This window comes from Alosa sapidissima, chromosome 20, assembly GCF_018492685.1.
Source record: "Alosa sapidissima isolate fAloSap1 chromosome 20, fAloSap1.pri, whole genome shotgun sequence".
Classification (NCBI taxonomy): Eukaryota; Metazoa; Chordata; class Actinopteri; order Clupeiformes; family Clupeidae; genus Alosa; species Alosa sapidissima.
In genome coordinates this window covers 15,389,612-15,408,111 of record NC_055976.1, presented here as the reverse complement: position 1 = coordinate 15,408,111, position 18,500 = coordinate 15,389,612, and the positions used below count along the sequence as shown (strand labels likewise).

Genomic DNA, 18,500 nt, shown 5'->3' with positions numbered 1-18,500 from the left:
TGTACACACAACCCCTGTGATTGTCACTTGGCTCCCAGCTCCAAGTCAAGGCAGAGGCCCAACGCCATCTGCCACATCCATGTTTGTGTTCCAAATCCTAGTTATCAACACACCACACACTCACACCCCTCCCCTTCCCACATGCTCTGGATAACCTGAAAACACCCCGCACAGCCACACTTAACCCAGCATACACACACACACACACACACACACGCGCACATACAGCTTAATTCACAATTCAATTAATTTCAAAGTTGCTTTATCAGAATGACACAGTGTTGATTTAAGGTCAGAGAACAAATAAAAAACATTAGTTTGCAATAGAAGTCTCTCACAACATCTGAAAACTTGTGTGCCTTACTGTGCATTACATTTTCTAAAAACCTGCCAGCACTGTCTCCACTTCCTCACCAACTTCTACTGCTTTGCCAACCACAAATTTGCATTTAGAACCCCTCACACCTGCACACAAAAAACAAGAAACATACTCACACTTGGCTTACACATTATCTCTCAATACAGATTCACACACCCCACCAACATCCTTGTGCCTCCTACAGTGTCTTCTTGAGTAGTCTCTCGACAGGAGACTATCTTCAGCACATATCTTACCTTCGGCTGAATTAATTCGGTTATTAAATATGTCTTAGAATTTTATTACATTTCTTTAAGTCGTGCTGGAGCGTTACTTGAGAGACTTAGTGGAGAATATTTCATCGCATCCACATGTAATCGGAACAGTATGAGGTCTACCTTTAGTTTTAAAAAGATGAAATGTGTGGCAGCGGTGCCTCAGTTTCAATCATGTTCGATTCAAACCTGCACCTTGCGCACACCTGTCTGTTTAGTGGTGACTACCACTTTGAGCTCGAGCGGTTGTCCAAATCTCGACAGCACAGACTGCGTGCTTGCTCCATGCCGGACTCTCCGCAAACACACCTGGTAAGTATCTGACGCGCGCGCCCACCTGGACATTGATAAGAGCTGTCACTACTGTTTGTCCAAAAGATAGCGTGTGCATGCAAATAGCTGTAGATTTTCCCTCAGATGCCCGACAGATGACATTTGTATTAAAAACAACGTCTAAAATATATTGATGAATTCAAATAAAACAGCACTAAGATTACCCCACTTGTGCGTAATTACCACAATAACGATAGGCCATAGACAGTAAAATACAACACTTCTCACTGAGCCAAAGCCCGTAGGCCTACGCCCACGGATTGAGCTCGCGGGAGGCCATGTCAGAACGCGTGCCGCTGATATATGAACCAACCCTAGGGAATACACGAGCAGCCCATCAAATCTGCACTCATTAACACGTGTGATAAATAAGCAGCACTCTCTGTCTGCACGACCATTAAAGCGAGGCGAGCTGCCCACGCGGTACCGTCGGCAATGACAGCGACGACAAGGCTCGGTCACCAGGGGAGGCCAGCCATAAGTTTCCAATCTCTGTCACCCTCATCCTCCTAAACACTGCATAAAATGTCATCAATGACAGTATGATCACATACAACATAGTTTCCAACCTGACGTTCTCAATTCTCTCTCAGACTCAGGTGGCACTTTACACCATAAAAGTGACCACGAGTTTATGTGAGAAAACTTCACTAACCACACGTCAGAAAAACCCAGTGTGACTAAAAACTAGGGAGGATCGGTTCTAGCCTACTGTGTGTGTGTCTGTCTTATGTGTGTGTGCCATTCCCAAGGCCCACGCGTTACTCACTCTGTGAGAGATCTCATAATGTAATTAGCTTTGTCCCAAGACTCATATTTATAGAGCAGCTCTGCCGATACGGATTACGATGATTATTTGATAGCGGCCTGGGGGACAACCCGCAATCCAATTATGATCTGAACGCCGCATGCAGGCGACCAGTGATTAAATGCAACAAAATTCCCGAACCGCGCACCGCATATAGACCAGTCAATTAATGGGACTGAGGCTGAGCCTCTATGTTTTGCTTAAGTCCAATGTTAAATGTCTGATCGGAATGGTCATTGCAAGTGTATGGGCCCAATAAATACTATTATTAGCGTTTAGAGGAAGATTAACATTTGTCTCTTCATTTCGAACTCCACCGTCGACAAAATAAATAACAGACCATTCACTTTTGAAAATGTTGGCCATCTGCTGCGTTAAATAGTGTATGGGGTGATATATTTGGTATAAGATCCTTCATTTTATTGACACGTAGGTTATTGGTTGGAAATGTTGTGACAAAGTCACTTACTTATATTGCGGGAAGAGTAGCAAAAAAAAAAAACACAGAGGCAGAATGAGGATCGTAAAGCGGGAAACCTTTTCATACCTCGTGAGAAGAAGCTGAGGAGAATTCCGAGAAGGAACATTTCGCCTTTTGTCAAGCGCATCAGTGACTCTCGAGTCTTGTGGTACTGAGGCTGCTGTGGTCGGGGCTCAGGACTTGGACAGAGCGTCTGCTTGCACCGATCTCTTCCTTATCGACCCGCGGACCCAAGAGCCCACCGCCCACATCCACTCACACGCGCCGCTGACCTATCCTTCGACGCGCGGAGACAAAGCAGTCTGAGTTGGGAAACGTACACCGAATTCAGATGTCCATGTGAGAAAAATAACAAAAAGGCACATGAAACTTATTACGGTTTGTCAACCACAAACGCCTTTGCTTGATCACATGAGAAACCACCAACATAAATAAATTGCTGTGGTAGACTAAACGATTGTTAAAAAGGCAAAAAAAACATTCAAAGTGATATTCCCCAAACTACTTAAAAAATATATACATCGCATTTCGGTCCGCTCGAAAGTGTCAGCACGTCTGCATGTCAACCCAGGAGCGTTTAGCCATCAGAGAGACTTATTTTTAATCTCAGCAACAGCAAGATTGGTACTCTGGTATCTCCGCGTGCGGCTGAAGTGGATATAGACTGCTGCCCACGCGACACTGTCCGTTGCGCGCTGCCAATCCTCAGTGAGCGAGAAGACTCTCCTGTGAAATTCGGTAGCACTCTAGCGGCGATTTTGGCGAGTTCTGATTGGCTCGTGCAGATGTGGTGGATGAGACGCGGTGGGGCGAGCCTCACCCCTACCCCCTTCATTCGGAAGGTTGCGAAATGCTAAAGTTTCCATCTGAAGTACATCACAGAGTGACCACGGGGAAAGTTGGCCTATCGATTTTTCACCGAAAAGCAAAAAATGTTTTATCGTCTTCAGTGGCGCATCAAATGCGAAATAAATTTCCAGATCCATTAAGGCACTGGAAGGCTTGTATCCTACGGTGTAAGCAAAGTATTTTTTGTATTGGCCAATTACCGGCAACATCTCATTTCACCCGCAGTCTTACAAGCCAATTGCTACAGCTACGATGCATTCAAAAAGAACACAACATCAATTGCCCCAGAAAACATTATTGCGCACCTGCATATTTCTGAGAATTGATCCGTGTGCATAACAAGGGGGTGGTGTGTCTGTATGCTGTGTGTGTGTGTGTGTGTGTGGGGGGGGGGGGGGTGTAAGAAGCAGCTGAAGTACCTCAAGGGTGTATATTTAATATGCCCCCAAATCCAGTTGACATGGCAGAAGATTGGGCTTAGCTAAGTGTCTAAGAATGTACTGTACCTTTGGGATGATTCCAGAACATCATGACTATTCATGATGTGCATGTGGGTGGCCTGAGATAATGATAGATAACACTCAGGGGGGCTCTCACAACCCCTCAATTTACTATGTCTGTGAGTGAGTGAGAGTGTGTGTGTGTGTGTGTGTGTGTGTGTGTGTGTTGGAGCGGACACACTCAAACCCCTTTGCCTACCCAATCTCTCCCTCTCATCTGTGCTGTGGCCCTCTTGCCCCATACCCCCTTCCCTGTCCCTGTCATCTTCCTCTCCTCTATCGGTATATCAGAGTATCTCTGACGGTCCCCGTTGCTCTTACTGTCTTTACTTCCCAACACACATTATCCTCTTCACCTCTCCCCGCCTCATGGGCGTCTCCCCCTTTTTTTTTTATCTCCCCCATCTTTTTTGACTCTTCCCTTCTTCCCCCTTCCCTGCTCCCTCGTTTCGCTCTTCCATCTGTCTCTCTGTTGCCACCTCCCCACCTCGTTTACCTCTCCTCTCTCCATCATTGTTTTACGATCATCATGCCCTTTCTCTCAAGTGCTCGGTCCAACACTATTAGCCCTATTACCCCTGTGTGTGTGTGTGTGTGTGTGCGTGCGTGTGAGACAGAGAGTGGGTGTGACTGGATGTGATTGTGCACACCATTATTCTGATTTACTGGCATTAGCCATGCATTGTAAATTATAATTATTATTATTATTATTATTGCATGTATCAAGGTAATTATCTTCAGTATATTTTCTGCAGGTGTTTGGGTGTTGATCTATGCATTAAAACATAACGGTTTACGTAAGGTGGACTTTAAACTTGTAGTTTAAAAATGTAGTTTAGATCATTTTGAAATGTAGCCAGTTACAGAGTTACATTGCATTTTTACTTTTTATTTCCTTTCAGATTACTTATTTAGACCCTTGTTTAAAAATTCAACAAGGAGACAAAGACATACACAGTGTCTTAAGAGAGAGGAGAGGAGAGGGAGAGAGCAGGGTGAGAACAGAGAGAGAACAGGGGAAGGGTCTTGAAAAACAGGACCTTATTTATCATTTATGCCTATTTCCTAATTCATTGTTAAACAAATGTGCCAAGTACTGTACCTATGCTGTGGCTATATCTATCTGTAGTAACAGTAGTAGTAGAAGTAGTAGTAGTACTGGTAGTAGAAGAAGAATATGCATGGAAGCCTAATAGTAAAGAAAAAACCCATGAAAACCAGTGAATAAAAGACTGATAGGTGATTGGGGGACTCAATACACATTCCTAACAAGCTCTTCTGTGAAACATTGTCTCTGACACTGAAGAATACTGAGACTGACACTACAACTCATTTGTCACTCTTTTACTCGATCATGTTAAAGCACCAGAGATGGGCAAAAATACATCAAAATTCATTTTAAAATAAAATATCAAATACCCTCATTTTAAGTGTATCAAAATAAACCTCAAAATACAGTAGCCACATCATGTATCAAAATAAAATACCGCATTTTTATATTAAACTATTTAAAGGGAGCATGAAATCACTTTGCAAACCTTCCAGTCTATGTAATGTATTCCTTCATCAGTACACTGACTCTGTTGATTAAATGGACAGTGTTTGAGAGCAACAGCTTTTCTCTGCCTACGAAACATGCTATAAATCTGCAAACAGTCAACAGATCAACTATGCTGACCCTGTCTGTTACAAGTCATAGCATAAAATATCAGAGATGTACTCAAAAACTGAACTTGTCAAGTGGTACAAACTAACCACCAAACCTGTAGCCACATAATGTGGGCATAAAGTAACCCAATGCAGTTCTACCACCATAAAATAACTTCAAACTCATAGTACACTGACATATAATACGGAGAATGAAGTCTCTGACATTGTCAGTGCATGCCCAGATACCTGGGGCAACTTTTTGAGCAGGGCAACCACATAACCGGTTCCATGTGTTCCGACTGGATGATCATGTGAATTTGCCTATTTGATTCTCAAAAGAAAAAAATAAGTTGCCCAGTATCAAAGGGAACGTGCCAGAACAACAATACTCAGGAACACTGCTCAGCATCATTGCTCAGAAAGGTGCCTTGTGTAGGAGCTTTGGAGGACACATACACATCACAGTCAAAGTTGTTCCAAAGTTCTACCAAAAACAGGCAAACTTATGTGTGGGTGAGCAAGTAACCATGTGGTTGAGTGAGTGGGTTGGTGTGAGAGAGGGAGTGTATTGTGTGTGTCAAGTGCGTAGGTTTACATATGGACCATCGTATTTGCATCAGCACCAGTCAAAGGCTATGTTCATTGTTTTGCACTTTTATGATTTAATCACATCACCATTGGTTTTACCAAAAATATTTAGCAAAAATACATGCCTATAAAGTATTTCGATACAAAATATGCAGTAATTTTCTTCAACCCAATGAAGTACAAATGACAAAATACTATTTACATGTATCATAAATACAGCCAATCCCTGAAAAGCACCCACCACATGTTCATTTTGACATGATCACTTGTTTTTAAGTCCTGTCAGGCCAGATATTAAAACGATACAAATTCCTCAATCTTCCAATATAATACTAACCAATAGTGCCCTACTTCATTGCCAATACAGCTGGGAAGCTATGCCATTTTTGTTTATTAAAGTTTTAAGTTGTGAAGCCATCTCCATCTCGATGACTCCCTCTTCAGACCATTCACGTAGGAAGGAATTAATGAATATCAGTCAGAGAGAGCATGTGATACAACCTCTATCTCTGGACCAAGGGACATCCAAACTATGCAGTACCTCAGCAGTAATTGACAAGTAAAGGACAAATTATAATACCATTTTTTGTGTTATGAGAACATCCGTTTTCTTTTTTGTTACAAATCCCTGACTGACATACTGTACCTCTCTTGAATGTTGTGTAGACTAGACTAGACCAAAGTGTAAGTGGTAGGACTTGATATAGTGGCAACCGACACCACAGAGGTGAACTGAATTTTGAGATTTCTTAAGGACCATAAAATAAAGCTTCAGGCTTATTTCTAAGAGTTACCAGTACTTCATACCACTTCAACCATCTATTATTTTTTTCTTTTGCAAACTGCAGCGGTCTATATGACCCCTGAAATACAGTAGAGAAAACAATGATGAGCATACTCCTTTTATTTAGACTTACAGAGGGGCAAACACATCTGAACCAAGGGCAACACTAGGATCAATACACTAGATTTGAACGTAAGGAGAAGGCATGATATACTATGACATTCTCAGGAAGAGCTCTGAGGCTGCTCAGGGACAATGACAACAGTCCATTATGGTTCCTCAATTAATTCTAAAGGTTTCCACCTCAACCAGGAAGCCCACTATGTGATATTTAGAACCTCTAAGGCATTGGTTGGCAACAGGCGGCCAACGGGCCAAAGCTGGCCCGCCAGCAATATTATTTGGCCTGCCAGATTATTCTTGTAGTCTTGTATTTTTATTTTACAATATCGATTTACAAATAGTCTAGACTATCAGACTGCGGGTGCTTAAACAAATATGAGAAAGAACACCAGAACGCACTATGATCCGATCGATATTCAAACAGTGACAGCGTCATTGCAGATCAGACACACAGGCTTTGCATTTGTGAAACCGGCTAAGATGAACGCAAAGTTTTCTTTCCATAAAAAACTTCCTTCGGTAAAACGGTAAAACTTCCTTCTTTAGACTTTTTGACCAAGACATTTGGTCAACATTTGGTCAGCTAACTTCTACTGTAGTTCGCTCCTAACTCTGCACGCTAATATTTCTTGTAGGCAAACAATAAACATTGTAACATTGTCATGTCAGGAGGTGGGTTAACCAAGTATTTAAGAATAAATGTAAGATAGACTATCCAAAGTCGTATCCTAATTAAAATAAGCCAGGCTTCATATACATAGCTACTGTATATATATTGGGGTTTTTTCAGCAGATTCTAGGCTACCCAGATCTGCCACAACTAGGGTTGCAAAATTCCGGGAATTTTCAAAGTTGGAAACTTTCCATGGGAATTAACGGGAATATATGGGAATTAACAGGAATAAACGGGAATTAATGGGAATAAACTGGGAAATTTTAATATGGCAAGTTAGTCTATAACAGGGAACCTTAAATGTAGTGGACAAAACCCTATCTTGCAGTCTAATATTAGTTAAAACAACCTGATTCAATGCAATTTCAGTCGAATTTCTACCCTGCACATATGTCAATCACATGCACACAGCAATCGGCGTAGGCTACTAGACATAAAGGAAACCTATGGTGCGTTTATATGCATGGGGGAAAATGTTCCAACCAATCAGATTTTGTTGTTGAGTGGTGTGGTGTGGTGTATCTTGGGCAGTTCAGTGCTGCTAGTTTAGCACGCTACTAAACCATAGGCAAAGAATAGGATTCCCGCTAGCATGCTAGCCAGCTTTGTATGCTAAGCTAAGCAAAAATACGAACATACAAATCATATTGCTTATTACGAAACAAAATGTTAATGTTTGTATATGAAACAGTTTGTATGAATTACCCAAAATTCCCAGTTAATTCCCGTAAATTCCCATTAATTCCCATAATTTCCTTTAATTCCATGATGGTTTCCAATTTGGAATATTTCCAAAATTCCCCAGCTTAACTTCCCATGGTAAGTTTCCGGAAAGTTTCCGGAAATTTACCAGAAATGTTCCGCCCCTTTGCAACCCTAGCCACAACTACATGTACTAATACTGTACTTACACTGATTTGATACAAAAAGCCTAATATAAAAATTCTTATATGTGTCTCACCACCGCAAGCTGATAGCTCGACATGCCTTGCCTTTCATGTGTGTGTAGGGCAGACGGTCCTATACCGTGGCACTATAATTGCCATTGTGGAGGTATTCTCTGAGGCTGAGCAAATGTGAAAAACATGTGGTGTAATGTTAAACAATCCATCATTGCCAAAATGATTGTAGCCTAGGCTACACATTTACTTTTCACAATATTGAAAGGAGAGATTAATCTAATCAGGAGCGTTTAACTACTCAAGTAAACCATCAGTGGGCCCATCCAGGGTTCATTTTTTCATGAGTTATTTTTTGTGTAAATGCGTGCAGATCATCCACCAGAGTGGCGTTTAAATATTAGCCTATCCTCTGGCCCGCCATCCATTTGCTAAGAAAAAAACTGGCCTGTGGCCAAAGTTACTTGCCGACCCCTGCTCTAAGGGTTCTCTAGTCAACAAAAGAATCATCCAAAAAGTATTTATGATCAGCAAAATAGCAAACTGTAGTTGAATACATAAGGACTTTCAGGCAATCAACATCACACAGAAAGCCCTCAGTAAAGAAGTGGTTTGGGACTCTGTAATTAACTATTACAGTTTCAACAGTTCAACATGTTGGGAATATAGGGACATCTAAATAATGACAATTATTTGACATGTACACGGCACACTGACGAAACATTCATTTATACACAGCGGTAGCGGTAGCAGCAGAGAGTAGAAGCCATCAGGCAAATGTTATTTAACCCTATGAACCCTAGACTATTTTAAGGGTATTCTCACTACCTTTAGTTAGAAGCATTTATCCTGGTCATTGTGTCATTGTAAGTGCCATCCACACATAGCTACTGTATATATTGGGGTTTTTTCAGCAGAGTCTAGGCTACCCAGATCTGCCACAACTACATGTACTAATACTGTACTTACACTGATTTGATACAAAAAGCCTAATATAAAAATTCTTATATGTGTCTCACCACCGCAAGCTGATAGCTCGACATGCCTTTCATGTGTGTAGGGCAGACTGTCCTGAATCTGGCACTATAATTGCCATGGTGGAGGTATTCTCTGGGGCTGAGCAAATGTGGAAAAACATGTGGTGTGTGCCTTACGGAAATAAATGCCATTTTTATTTAGCCCTATGAGCCCTACTCTATTTTTTGGCCATTCTCACTACCTTTAGTTATATGCATTTATCCTAGTCATTGTGCCATTCACACATGCTATATTTTTTTAGCACAGTCTAGGCTACCCAGATCTGCCACCATTTCACGTATTACTACTTGCATTGATTTGATTTTGATTTTTAAATAATAAAAAGAGAAAAAGCGTATTATACAATTCTTACATTTTGAAATGTATCTCACCACAGTAAGCTGCCAGCTGGACATTACTTTCATGTATGTGTAGGCCAGACTGTCCTGGCAATGAATCTGGCAATATAAGAACCATGGTGGAGGGAGACTTTGGGGCTGCGCAATTTACAGTGTGTGTGCGCAATGTACAATGTGGTGTGCGCCTTACAGAAATAAATGCCATTTTTTATTTAGTGATGGAAAATCACCTTTCTGCGCATATCTGTGACACAAACTGATCTGACCACTTGACTTGACCCGAGTTTGCGAGTTAGCCTGTGTGTGCACTCGTGATGATTCTCAACAACTTTTTACTGCATTGCAATGAACAAAGTAAAGGCAAAAATGTGTTTATTTGTCAAATAAATTGGGATGCAATGTGAGCTTGAATTGGATACCATGCAGGAATTTGCTAGGATCTCAAAACCAGATTATGAACATGCTTTGCCATAGAGAAACACATGATAGCATTGGATTATGAACATGCTTTGCCACAAAAACACACAAAAAAAGTCACTTATGAATATGAAATTATTATTTTGCTGTCACTTTCTCTGTTTTATAACCCAGAAATGGTATCAAATTATAGTTATCTGTCTCCTCTTTAATCTGACATGCATGGCATATCTATCCGATCACGGTTTGAGAGTAATTCAAACGAGAGTAATGGGTGTGCACCGGTAGGTTGTTCTATATGACGTTATTATTTTGCTGTCACTTTGTCTGTTTTTATAACCCAGCAGGATTGATATACTTGGTATCAATGGATAGCTCTGTGTCTCTTCTTTCATCTGACATGCTTGCCATATATATGCGATCACGGATCACGGAATTCAAACAAGAGTAATGGGTGCGCAGGTGAACACAGAGCAGTATAGACTGTAAATATGATGCAATTTGATTTAATTTCATTTAATTTCAGTTTTACAATTTGCATATATGAATGTACAGACAAGTGTGTAGTCCCCACTTCTGCTCTGTCACGCAATAAAGGTTTCATCTCGCTGCAACGAATAGTTCCGGAGCAATGTAACAGAGAAGAATGGGTGTGTTTTTTGACGCACTTCGCGTCAATCAGGGTCTAAGGGTTAAATAAACTCCTGGTGCATTTACAAACTTTCCAATGCCTCGTTTTATGAGTACAGACCCTATTTGTACTATTGTAGAAGTTTGGTACCATTCCGGGCATTATTAGTGGGGTAATTTACCAGATACAGCGTTGGTTCCATTAGCGCATGCAATAAGCCATTCGGTAACTCGACCAAGGGAAAAAAGCTTGGGGGCGGGGGGATTGGCTTGAGGTCATGGTGCAAAAGACCCTAGGGTGAAATTACTCCGAACCATCCCTTTAAAGCAAGTCTAAACAATGAAGTATACATAATTTCTGGTTCAACAGAAGAGAGACTGCATTTGTAAATGTGTTGAAATGAAATAAGAAAGGGTATTGGTATTTTGCATGTGTACCTCTACTTCAATAAAAGTGTAATGGTTTTTTACTGTATAAATAGTGTGATGCAAGTTTGGTATTTTTCCTCTTCAGACTTTCAACATGACCTTTAGAGACTTCAAATGTCACCATTGATCCAAGGAGACGTATCAGGTTCTGCAGAATAACAAAGTGACCGGTGGAAAACCATAACAGATTAAATCTGCTGCAAGTCCTATTACACACATAAATATGTGTGAGGCAGTAAAGCTTGTTATGGGGGTATAGTGAGTTGAGGTGTAAGAAGATCCAGTGATGAGTGGGAGTTGTACATGTTGAGAGCCATTGACTGTATGACGTCAGATTCTCAGATAACGCACTTCCTTCAAAGGAAAAACCATGGAACATAGTCATTAAAGAAACACACACATACACACACACACACACACACACACACACACACACACACACACACACACACACACTGGCAGGCTCAGAGTGAGTGAGTGAGAGAGAGAGAGAGAAAGTGAGGGAGGGCCATAATTTCTTTATATTGGACACATAACTGCTATACAGAATCACATGGGGAAATAGATATGAAAACAGTGAGTTTACAGGTAAAGCAGGAAACATATTTGATATATTGACATATGTTTGTGGTATAAGGTGACATTGAAAGGGCTGAACATCTACCAGGATAGGTAAACAGGGTCCAAATAAATGAGCAATATTGCTGAAGTAGCTGAAGAAAGTCGGTTTATGTCCAGCAGCAGATGATTAGGCCAAAAAAAGATAGTGGGTTGTGTAAGTCTACATTAGTGCACTGGATAGGTTGACAGATCTACGGTCTGAGGTCAAGGAAGTCAACATCTAATCCTCTGTGTGACTGGAATTACTCAAATGTGACAATAAAATTAAACCAGAATCTCTCTCTCATTCATTCTTTCTCTCTCTCTCTCTCTTTCCCCCTCTCTCTCACCTCTCACACACAGACACCCCCCACTACACACACACACACACACACACAGACACACACAAAATGAAAGGTCCAGTGCTATGCGCTGATATCAGAGGCAGCACCATTTCCTCTTGCACCCCTCCTCATCCTACGCCTGTTAGTTCCACCTGAGCTGCTATATGACAAACAATCAAAGCCACTGGAGCAGAGGCTAACTGCACGCGCACACGCACACACACACACGCACACCACACCACACAAGGAGAAGTCTTAAATTAAGTTGTTATCATTGTGTTGTCAGGAAACTATTAAATAGTTGCCAGTGAAACTTCAGCCAGTGTGTTTGTAATAAAGATTTTAGAGGGAAATGTTATACAATCTATGGCTAGTTAGTCGTATGTCTGTTATCAGTCTTGTCTATGAAGTTGAAATGAAGCTAGAAAACTGTGCAGGACGCTGGGATTTCACTGAACCTGAGTCCTATCAGTTAATACAGCATAGTACATTCAACTGAGGAAAGCATCAGCATAATCCGTCTGTCAGCATAAAAGTCATACTCAACTGATGCTAATGCATTCAAAACATATTTTAAAGCTTGTGTCCTTAATTACCTTTGACTGGAAAGTCTGCATGATGTGGCTTCCACTCAAACGCCATTAGAATCTCCACAGATACCATTAACAGGTCATGATATTTTGTTGTGGAGTGGCACTGGAACAGCAAGATGGCAAGGTAAGGTTTCCATGTAGTAATTATTGTCATGCTGCAGGGAGTTTGATGTTATATTGTCTGGAAATAAGTGGAATATCAACATTTGGGTAATATTTGAGCAACCTTTCCAAACACATAGAAAAGCAATTTGCAGGACACACCAATCTAATATTATGTTACATGGAATGTTTAATGTACACATTCTGTAAATTAATTGAAATCAGGCAATTAAGAGAGTCTGTTCACAACTCACAAACAGTCTGTGACAATGTAGAAAGTAATGATGAAAATGATCATTTCTCATGAAAAAAAAATATATTTTGCACCTGGATTCAGTGACTCATCTTATCTGTACAACTCAGTCTGCTTCTGTAGTATTGATATTTGCATGTAATTTTGTGCATTATGTAAATGTCAGTAGTTTCTATGGCTATGAAATTAATTGAGGAATATTTTGTTGACAGAACTGCACTGGCAACACATTGCATATACACACACACACACACACACACACACATATGTCTACACCCCCATAAGATCATACATTAATCCACAGATACATACACACAGAGAAATATCTTGAATATACATCACAAGGCTGTCACTAAATATCACAGAGACATTTAGCTTTTATCTAGCTTTCACACACACACACACACATGCACACACATAGCACACACTCAAGCCCTAGCCAATATAACAGATGGAATGGAAAAAAGGCATAAACAAGGCAATTAAAATAATTCACACCATAGTGATACCTCTGAATTACACTCATGTGTGTTGCATACACACCCCTAACTATTCAATACACCCATGTAATCCCCCCCCCCCCACACACACACACACACACACACACACACAACTAACCACCCTTACTCCAGGGAAACAAAATCGAGGAAAGTGAGGACAAGGAAAGACAAGCACTGTGAGTCAGAATGTTAGAGAGAAAGAGAGCGTGTTAAGGAAGTGGAGAATGATGGAGACACGAGGCAATGGGGGTGGCTGCTGGTGGGGGAAAGCAAACAGGGGGCTTCGAGAAAGACGCGTGTGCTAATATTGACCAGCGGGCTTGGCCAAACACAGACGTGCACCCGTCACAGTAATGACAACAGCACAACGAGTCATCGACACGTCTTATCACCACCTTGAATTAGCAACCGCTGTTTGCCTGATTGCAACTGTTCATTGCACATGGCTACCTTAGCAGTGCAAGCAAAACACAGTCAAATAACCCCAACACATTCACAACAAAAACACACAGCTAGACAGTCTCACAATCTTGTCTGTGTGCACACCTCTTTTTATAACAGTTATCTAAGCAATACACACGCCAACAGGGCAATTCAGAACAAACCTCAGCAGTACATATAAGGAACGACACACTCTTTCCAAGCATAAAGACAAGAACTCACTCGCACATTCACAACACACACACACACACACACACAGTCACTCATGCACACACATTTATCTGAGCTGTGTACACATTATAAAGACAACATTACACGCGATGTGCCTCAACACATGCATGAAAGCAATATTGACTAGTGCAATAAATAACACATCTGTCATTAAAAACTTGTTAAGGTTCTGCCGCGCCGAGGTGATCAGGACGAAGGTTAATCACACAATGGACCCTTTCAAGAGAGTTCCATTATCAGCATCATAGTTGGCCCCACAAGACTTCCTTTTTAACATTCCATATGTTATCTTAATGCAGAGAAAGTAGATTGGGGCCCAAATAGAATGTTCAAGCATTGTTTTTGTTTTTATTGTTGAAAGGGTCTATAGGAACCTGATGTTGTCCTGAGAAAGGGGCGATTGTAGGCTACTGTGGGGGCATTGCACAGCAGCAAGCAACCAGCTTAACCCTTAAAGGTGTAGGTTTTTGAACGTTCTAAGTTCCGCAACAATTGAAGGTTCTAAAATTCTATGTTAAATTCAATGAACCCAGATATTCTTTAGAACGTTCATTTCTCAACATTCCCGTCACACCAGTGTGACGGTACTCCTTTAAGGGTTAAAGAGAGTTCAGAGGAGAATTTAGACTAGCTGGACGAAGGAGAGGGGTGAGTAGACTAGACAGCTTTTAGATTACAGGTTAAAAGAAGTCTGTGAGGCGGTGATATACTGACAACTTCAGATGATTCTATTGGCTCGGAGGCGCCGGTGTCTGATGGCTGACTCCGAGGTCCGAGATGGTAATTTCCATCTGACTTTGCAAATGAAGTGCTGCAATCACAAGTGAGCTGAAGCACAAAACAAAACAACCAAGAATAGCCTACCCTCCTGGAGAAGCAACCAGCAAGCAACCAAAGACACACACACACACATGCATGCACGCACACACAAACACCTCAGGGATTCACCATGGTCCCAAAAGTGAATGCCACTCTCACTTATGGCAAAACACTCAAGTCACACAGTCTCACCAAACTAACAAACACACACACAAACACACAAACTCAGTACACATGTGTTCAAAGGCCATTGAGCATACTTTACACATTTACTTGTGCACAAACAGTCACAGAGAAAGAGAGAAAGAGAGTGAAAGGGGGATATAGAGAAACAGATAGAGTGTGAGAGGGGAGGGTGAGAGGGGCAGAGGGAAGGAAAGCAAGATAAGACAGATAGAGAACTCAGAAGTTTGTGAATCCCAAAGATAGAAAGCAGTTGTGAGGGGTAGGACAGAGATATGGGGAGTGACAGCAGACAGATTGCTGGCCCCTGTGGTGGTCCCTGGGGCTGTGTATGTGTGTGTGTGTGTGTGTGTGTGTGTTTAAGTAGTAAGAAATGGATGCAAAGTATGTGTGTGTGTGTGTGTGTGTGTGTGGTGGGGAGGGGGGGGGGGGGGGGCACAGCTGGCCTCCTGTGCCCTCAGCTACAGATCTGCTGTCGCTGCGCAGCACACTCCACATAGCAACAAGATGAGGAACCATCACGAGAGAGAGGATGGACTTTCATATTTCACCTTAAATATCTTCATCACACATCATAGGCCTACTCAGGAAGAGAACATCGGAGAATATCCATGCCACCACCAAGCCAACAAACCCAGTTGTTTACAGAAATAAAACAAGGCAATTCCCCTTGCCACCAGTTGCTGTAGAGCACCTGCATTTAGAAACCAGATTATAGTTTTCAAATGGGGAATTACCAGTGTGTCCAGTAAAGGACTCTTTAAATAGCCTGTCTAATAATTAACCGATGTGAACAAGTCAGTGCGAGACCAGTGGTAAACAGAACTGTGTAAATCTCAGATGGGGCCTAGTATTAACACAAACAATAGGGACATAAGCATTGTGTTTGAGTATCTGTTTTTCATTTGCTAGTTTGGTTGAGATGTCTTTAATAAAAAATACCTTTTCATTCTGACTGAAATACGAACAATTTTCAATAACTAGAATTCAGTGGCCATAGAGTTTGGTTGGCGAGCCTTGCATTGCACGGACATCGGCTTTGTTGATAGACACCCGGGTCTCTTCCAGCGTGTTACAATTAACCTCCTATCAGAGAAACAGACAGAAAGGGGACGTGTTCAGAAAAACCTCCCCTTTCGCTTCTACTTCATGTGAAATGGACCCCTTAGGCCTACGTCACATATTCCAGTAGGTCTATTTCGAACTGCAACAGAATCATCACTCGGAGGCAAACAACAGGCTATAATATTCAGCCCAAGGGCGTAGGTTTGGTCTCAGCTTTGGTGGGGACACATTCACAACTCATGTTGTCACGATACCAACATTATTGTTTCAATACCAACAGCAAGTGAAGAATCTCGATTTCGATACTATTGCGATTTCTTTAAAATTTTTATTTGGTTTGTGTGATTTGTGAGATCATTTACATCAGTGGCAATCATAGAATTTGATTGACCCTCCACACACACACATAGAAAGTGATGGTTGTCATATTTTGGAATTCATATAAACTATAAACTTATATTGTTAATTATTTATAGTATTTTATGATCTGCATGATTACTAATAGCTAAACATATTTAGTAATTTGAATACTTCATATTGATATTTAAATGATTAGGCTACACTTGTCTTTAATATCATCACATTTGTGGTGTGTAAATCTAATTGAGTGCCTGTCACTTTAAGAGGAACGTGAACGCAATTAGCTTTCAGCCTCATGATTTTAGGCTAGTGAAAAATAGTTTTGCAAGTGCAAGGATATGTGGATTCAATTAATCATGTTTGCTATGTCATTAGATAGATCTGGGATGAGATCATAGAAGAGATAAGTGTCTCGCAATGTTCATTTCTATGAGTATGGAAATGCAGCAGTTTATCTTTTATTTCTCTGCATTGTGCAGGCTACATTCACAAATACATTAGCCTACATAAACAGAATATAGGAACGGGAAAATGTCTCGGATCCATTGTTTATTGTGACTGCAAGATTGGTAGCCCAATTAGCCTAACAGTCAGTGATGGTGATGGTGATGGTGACAGTGATGGTGACTTCTATTCTGTGCCTATATGCGACTGTCCGTGCGGCACACCCTTAGCCTATTCAACATGACTTTGGTTGGAAGATTACAGAAGCTAGGTTTAGCTGTGACAATATCCTGGGTTATATCCTAACAGCTAATGCTATTTTACACAGTAAAACTTTTTTTTACATTTAACATTTGAAAGCCTGGTCTCCAGCCTAGACTGAATAATGAAAAAGCGTCGTATTCTTGGGTGGCATAGCTGATCTACAAACCACAAAAAGGGGCAAACATATAATGCTGAAGGGCAAAGGGAATATCACAATGTTTTACTCTGGCCTTTTATGGGATAGCCCTAACTTACCATTGTCGTTGACACACACCCGCTCGCTTGACTGCCAGTAGCCTGTGCTTTGACACTCTCCGTGCGTGTAGCGTGCATGTCAGATAGCCCCTTCCCCCTCCCCCTCTGTTTTTCAGCAAATCATATGACGTTTCTTGTAGCCTAATGTTGTGCTGGCTGTCGGAATGATCAGCAGCACAAATGAGTTCGCTAAAATATTGGTGGGGACAATTTTGTCATCTTAAAATATTGATTAGGACTAGTCCTTAGCGTCCCACCCTAAATCTACGCCCATGATTCAGCCTCATTGTCTAGGGATATTTCATGGATAATGCGCGTCGCGGCTTCACTGTTTCTCACGCACCTGTCAGAGAACAGTCCACACACACAGCCAGTCCACTTATTAACGGTGTGTGCTCAAGACTCAGACGGAAGCGGTGCGCTCTTGCCCATAGCCTGCATGTTTATAGCCAAGTGTCTTACACATGAAAAAGCTTTCCTGAATTAGAAATGCCGCGAGCCCTTGAAATGCAGATGCCCGCGGTGCGACGGGGAGTCGTACAACAGCTGGAAACCTGATTACATATGCGCCACTCGCGAGAAACTATTAGGATATTTTAAAACCCCGTCGTCCACATCGAAACGACAAAACAAAATCAGTTCACTTGCATATCAGAGGCCAATAATTCAAATAAAGAACACGAAAGAAACTGCTTACAAAACCTCATTTTTAGTCGAGTTCCATTCATATCAGCACCGCGAACGCCATAGTGCATTCAGCCGTTTTTAGCCGATTAAAGGCAGTTAAATAACACAGTAAAGAGGAAAGCAAAAACTTTAAACAGATTCACAACACGGCCGAGCACATTTGATTGAGCTCAAGAGCTTTTGGTG

The 18,500-nt window shown here is 41.4% G+C and overlaps 1 protein-coding gene across 6 annotated transcripts in view; it reads right to left on the bottom strand.

The window, feature by feature from the left end:
* Positions 1-18,500, bottom strand: part of LOC121694292 (GDNF family receptor alpha-4-like) — a 38,974-nt gene that overhangs the window by 20,150 nt on the left and 324 nt on the right. The window contains exons 1-2 of one of the 6 annotated variants that reach the window (XM_042074390.1): positions 2,776-2,980; positions 2,322-2,557 (exon numbers count right to left, since the gene is read on the bottom strand). The exons of 1 other annotated variant lie outside the window; for it this stretch is intronic. In XM_042074390.1, coding sequence (XP_041930324.1) covers positions 2,322-2,382 — 61 coding nt within the window. In that variant the 5' untranslated portion in view covers positions 2,383-2,557; positions 2,776-2,980. Of the gene's footprint in view, positions 1-374; positions 2,280-2,321; positions 2,981-12,713; positions 12,777-18,500 lie in introns of those variants that run through there. 4 more of the 6 variants (XM_042074391.1, XM_042074392.1, XM_042074389.1 and 1 more) reach the window with 4 other exon arrangements.